This window comes from Drosophila tropicalis, unplaced genomic scaffold (genome assembly GCF_018151085.1).
Source record: "Drosophila tropicalis isolate 14030-0801.00 unplaced genomic scaffold, ASM1815108v1 contig_593, whole genome shotgun sequence".
Classification (NCBI taxonomy): domain Eukaryota; kingdom Metazoa; phylum Arthropoda; class Insecta; order Diptera; family Drosophilidae; genus Drosophila; species Drosophila tropicalis.
The window spans coordinates 16,608,497-16,614,364 of NW_027173070.1; the positions used below are offsets into that span (position 1 = coordinate 16,608,497).

The 5,868-nt window shown below is 33.6% G+C and overlaps 1 protein-coding gene across 1 annotated transcript; it reads left to right on the plus strand.

The window, feature by feature from the left end:
- Window positions 1-1,472: 1,472 nt before the first annotated feature.
- Window positions 1,473-5,868, plus strand: LOC137576801 (putative inorganic phosphate cotransporter). The gene is made up of 4 exons (XM_068290107.1): window positions 1,473-1,620; window positions 3,989-4,125; window positions 4,189-5,262; window positions 5,551-5,868. The coding sequence occupies exons 1-4, from the start codon at window positions 1,596-1,598 to the stop codon at window positions 5,785-5,787; spliced, it is 1,473 nt and encodes a 490-aa protein (XP_068146208.1). The 5' UTR covers window positions 1,473-1,595; the 3' UTR covers window positions 5,788-5,868.

Here is a 5,868-nt window from a genome sequence, read left to right on the forward strand (position 1 = left end):
TACATAAATTTATAAAAAATTAAAAGCTTATTCAAGCATATAAGCACACTAGCGCCCCCACCAGCCAACGGCCAACTTCGTCATTATGGAATGACGTTTATATGTATTGAAAAACTTGGCTATTTTTCATCCGATTATGATCGAACTTGGTATGTTGATGGATATAATCGAGTTTTGTCAAAAGTAAACAAAAGAGACATACAAAGTTTCAAAATATAAATCTTGAATGAAACAATTAAGTCAGTGTGGCTATGGCTAAATAGACGGCATATTTCAAAATTTTTTCATTACTTATTTTTAAATTTCAATATCATAAAACTGTGTTTATTTCGAAACGTTTTGAAAACTGATGTGAGAGTAGACATTGATTTCAATTCCTAATAATATATTCGAAATCGAAAACGAAAACTGACCTCATTATGGATATACAACTTAACCTACATATTAAGCGTCCATTTAGGAGTAACAAAAATTATATTATCAACAGTAAATTATAAACATTTTCATAGAATTAGAAGTTTCATAAGTCATTTTTTGGTAGTTTTAGAATTTAAAAATATTTTTAAAGATTGAAATGTGAAATACACAAATAAAAACTTAACTTGTTCAAAAATGTGAGAGTTGATATTCCAATTTATTTTTTAGAAAATTTAAAAGACCTTAACTGGTCCGTCGTCATACCCAAATAACACTTAATAAATAAATTTAAAATAATTTTTTTATGTAAAAAAAGTATAATTTCATAATTTATAAAGTTCTCATCTGATAAAAAAGTATTTTTTTTAGATTTTATATGGTAAAGCAAAGTAAAAGTATTATGTATTCGGTTGTTGTTGTTGTTGTATAAAAATAAGCTGGAGAGAATTTGACAAAACTTTTCATAAAATAAAAATGAAAAATAACATTTGAGATCGCTTTATAAATGAAGTTTACTAAAGGTTGCTGCTGTTTGTTTTGCATGTTTTAAACAGATAGGATCGATTGAAATAAACCAAAAACAAAAAATAAATTAAAATTATATATGAATATTACCTAATTGTGACCAGTTTTATCCCCTCCCTTGACCACTCCCCCCACATTTCAGCAGTAATCATTGGAGTTGAATGATTTGCGTAATATATAATTTGTATAATAATTGCATTTAAATTTTACACAACTCACAATCAGATGTAATCGGGTTTAAGCTTACTGTTTGGTATAAATCTGTTATTCATTTTGTTTTTGTATTACAATGTTAAAAGATATATTCCCCATAAATACATAGCTGAATCCCAAATGGAGCAAACAGTGAGTAGCATCGACAGTTATCGTTTTAATAATCAGCAGCATGATAAAGGCCAATTGTAAAAATGAAAACGACAACAAAAAAAAGAATGAACTGAAGGCAGAATTAGAAGTGTCTAATTGCGGTCATAACTGCTTTACGATGACTTTGAGCTTTACTAACAAAACGCTCAGACGTATTTCAGTCATTGACACGCGTGGACGCGGATATTTGTCTGAGTTAGTCGAGACCCAGACCCATACCCAGACGTTACGTGATTTGTAGTTTTTAGTTGTTATTTTCAATTTTCTTCAAACTCAAATTTAAAACAATGGGTTCCAGTGTAGAAGAAAAAGGTAAATCAGACAACCCCAAAACAAAACAAAAAGCTTAAGTGCAAAAAGTGTTAAATCTATTGATAACTAACATATATAATTAAATTAATCGAATTTTAAATGAGGACAATATACAAGTGAATCCGTTTATAAATTCCATTCATTCTCTAGTTCCATTGTTTATCTGTGTATGTGTGTGTGTGTGTAAATTCGACTATAAATTTAACCATTGAAACATAGTTTTTGTATTTATTATACCCTTGCATTAAGGGTATACTAAGTTTGATCAAAAGTATGCAAAAGAACAGAAGGAAGTATTTTAATCAGCAAGAGGAAATGACTTCATATGGCCATCTGTCTGAATCAATGCAATTTCTATCTACAGCTTAAACTTTAAAATATCATAATGAAACTTTAGTTCTATTATGAATAAAAACTAATTGTAAGATTTAACATTAAACAACAAGGATCCGGGTTCAACAACCTGCTCAACTTTTTGTGTGTTGCCTTGATTGACCTCAAACCAGCTAAATTGCAAGGTTTGACTTAAATTTCAATAAATCGGAATCTAACTAGACATTAAAGTTTGCAATTCTGAAATCCTCAATGCTGTGTTTCCATAGAAACTGAAAACTTCATGCAATAAATAGATAAAAACGGCCAAAAACACAAATGACTAAATTCTTAAATTGGTTTGAGGAACACAACAATTAAAAAGTTCCATTTATGAAATTACTGATTGATATTTGCTCGTCGATCTCAAATTTATCTTAAAGATTTTTTTTAACTATTTGGGGAATTCATTTAGGTTTTGGTAAACTATTAGTTTTCATTAGTTGATAAATTTTATGACAATCGATTATTAACTCAACATGCCAAGAGAGTTTAGTTAAATGGCAAAATACTTTTATGGCAAAAAAAGTAGCTTGCAATTTTTTCCTTTTTTTATGAGCTTGCAAAAATTAGTTGATTATTTAACTTTTTACCTTGTCTTATCATTTACGTTATTGGCACACCGTGCGTATACGTAATTTTTCAATGTCTAGAATCTAGAGCATTGCCAACAAAAGGATTTAAGTCTAATTTCCAAAACATCTTAATATAAAATTTACTTAAATTTTGAATTGAATAAGTAAATCATAAAGTTCTTATAGAAATGATTAGCATTATCTTAAAACTCAAATGTATATTACAGAAGAAGAAACGATTCAAAGCATGAATAAATAATATTGTTGTTTTAACAATAAAAAAATTGTATTATCATAAGACCATGGATTTTAAAGAATTCGTAGCGAATTTGGTTAAGATCGGACGACTATATTTATACAGATCTCACCGAACGGTATATTTACTTTACTGTTTTATTTCTAAGTTTATTAATAGCCTAAACTGTAGAACAATGAGGCTTATGAAAGTATTTTTACAACAATTAACATTTGGTTGCAAGGGTATATAATCTTCGTCAAGGCAAAAGTTAACGTTTCCCTTTTGGTCTTAACTAATTCATTCACACTAAAGTGGAACAACTATATTTACGTTCTTCACACGATTGGATTTCCCATATTATCTGATTACTAGGTCATTTCAAAGCTTTGAACGGCCCTGCTTAAACGCTACAAGTTTTCATTTTAATTTATCACCTAGTCCCCAATTGGACCATTCGGCTGGACAAACTGGTCAAACATGGGTCATGATAAACATGAGCATGAAATCAATGACCGACAGAAAACTCCCCGCACACACACGAACACACATACACCCACACACACACACAATGTGACACACAAAAATTTGCCAATTTATTTTCGTTCACAAACCGAAAAATAACAATATTACGTTTTAGTGCATCATAAAAATTATCAATTTAATCGCAATGGTTTATCAATAAATCATTAACAACTGCATTAAAGCAAACTTTTTGGAATTTACGCTGCAAATATAAAACAATTAAGTGAAGATGATTAAAAAGTAAAATGTTTAACTCTGTGATACACACAAATTCCATTAAACTCAAAGAACCAGTTGGGAATTACAAGCGCATTTTGGCATACACAATCAGACTTTAACGTTTACCCTTTCATTTCATTATGTGAGCCTTTTGAAAAGTTATTTATATGCAAGTCAAATCAATCAGTTATAGTAGAACACTTTTCGTCCACTATATAAACTGCATTAAAGTCTACGTGATTATCTTTTAATAGCTGTGGAATGTCTATTAAGAAAACGTTGAACTTTAGTGAAAGTGAAATATTTTGAATTTATTAAACTTTTATTTAATGGCACGTGCTGTTTTTTTAAGTGGTGCTTTGAGAGTTTATGACATATGAAGTCATATTTTAAGATAAGTTTTTCAAGAGATTAACTAACCATTTTTGATTTCTCTTTTCAGGCCCTTGTATTGGCATACGGCACCTGCAATCGCTGCTACTCTTCCTCGCAATAGCCGTTAATTACATAGCTCGACTCAATGTCAGTGTGGCCGTTGTGGCCATGACAGATGCAGCCACCACAAATCTTGATTTTCCCGTATGTTGGCGAGCTAAAATTCAATTCCTAGTTAACCCTGTTAACTTTATACTATATTTACAGGAATTCGACTGGTCGGAGACGGAAAGATCCTACATATTGTCAAGTTTCTATTGGGGCTATATTATAACTCAATTTCCAGCTGGATTCTTGGTGAGACGATTCGGAGCAAAGATCATCCTCTTTATACCGACATTCGCCACTGCAGTTCTAAGTGGCATCACTCCTTATTGCGTCACTTGGGGAGGATGGCAAGCGTTTTGTGTCATCCGCATTATTGAGGGACTATTCCAAGGTCTGATCTTTCCTTGCATACATGAACATCTGGCCAAGTGGTCACCACCAAGCGAGCGTAATCGTCTTGGTGTATTTGCCTACTCTGGAGCTGATTTTGGTTCAGTCATGGCCATGTTTAGTAGCGGTCTCATAGCCAATAGTTCGATGGGCTGGCCAGGCATATCGTATGTTTCTGCGGGAATTTGTGGCATTTGGAGTTTGCTGTGGCTTATTTTGGGTTCGAACAATGCTCCCAGTTCCTGTTTGATAGGGCAAGAGGAACGCGATTACGTGGAGCGTTCGATGAAAAGGGAAGATGGATTCCATGCCCAAAAGATACCTGTTCCCTGGAAGGCCATTTGGACGTCGGCTCCATTTTATGCCCTGCTAATTGTACGTAGCGCTCAGGGATGGGCAAACTCCACAATGCAATTGCAGACTCCCGCCTACATGCACGGAGTACTGGAAATGGATATTAAATCTAATGCCCTCTATTCGGCTCTCCCCTTCCTGGCCATGTGGTGCATGTCGTATGTTTATTTGGTGTTTGCCGATGTGGCCATGTCGCGACAATGGATGTCATTGACAACTTTGCGTAAATCGATCAACACAATGTCGTATTGGGGTCCAGCCGCGGCACTTATTGGCATTGGTTTTCTGGACAAGAGCCAGACGAATTTGGCCATTGCATTGATGACCATTAATGCGGGCTTAAACGCCGGATCCGGCATCGGCAGTATACTCACCATCATCGATATGTCGCCTAATCATTCTGGCATGCTAATGGCCATTGTCAATGGCATTGGCAACTTATTTCCCTTATTGACTCCACTGCTGGTGGGAGTGATTGTCACAGAAACGGTAAGTTTCTAAAAAGCCATAGATTTACTTACATTGCCAGGTAAAGCTTCATAGCTGATACAAAAAGATACACTGGCTCCATTGAAATAAAAAACGAATCTGTCTCTGAAATGCAATTGGGTTTATAGTTTCAAAAGCAATTTCGTGAGAAATCTAGTAGTTATATTTATCATAACCTTGAATTGATGACTTTCTGGCTAAGCACAAATTTCATTGAGGACCCCAATGCTAAAGATACTACTTTCAAGTTAACATATTTTTTTTAAACTGTTATCTGTTTTCTTGTAGAGTTCACGTAGTCAGTGGCAAATTGTCTTTGGAATGACGGCCGTTGTGTTCTTCTTTGGCAATTTGGTGTACATTATTTGGGGCACAACCGATAAGCAGCCCTGGGATGCTGTGGATTTCCTGCAACCACTCGATTCGGAAAATATTCTGCAACAAAACGGTTCAAAGGCAAATGAAGACAATAAACACGATGAGACAATAACGAAAACGGATAGAACAGCAACAACAGTAACCTGATTAGCTGTAACGGATTTGAAATTAAAAGCCAAACTAATTTTAAAAATTATTAAAAACAAAGAATGTGTTGAAATTAATTTT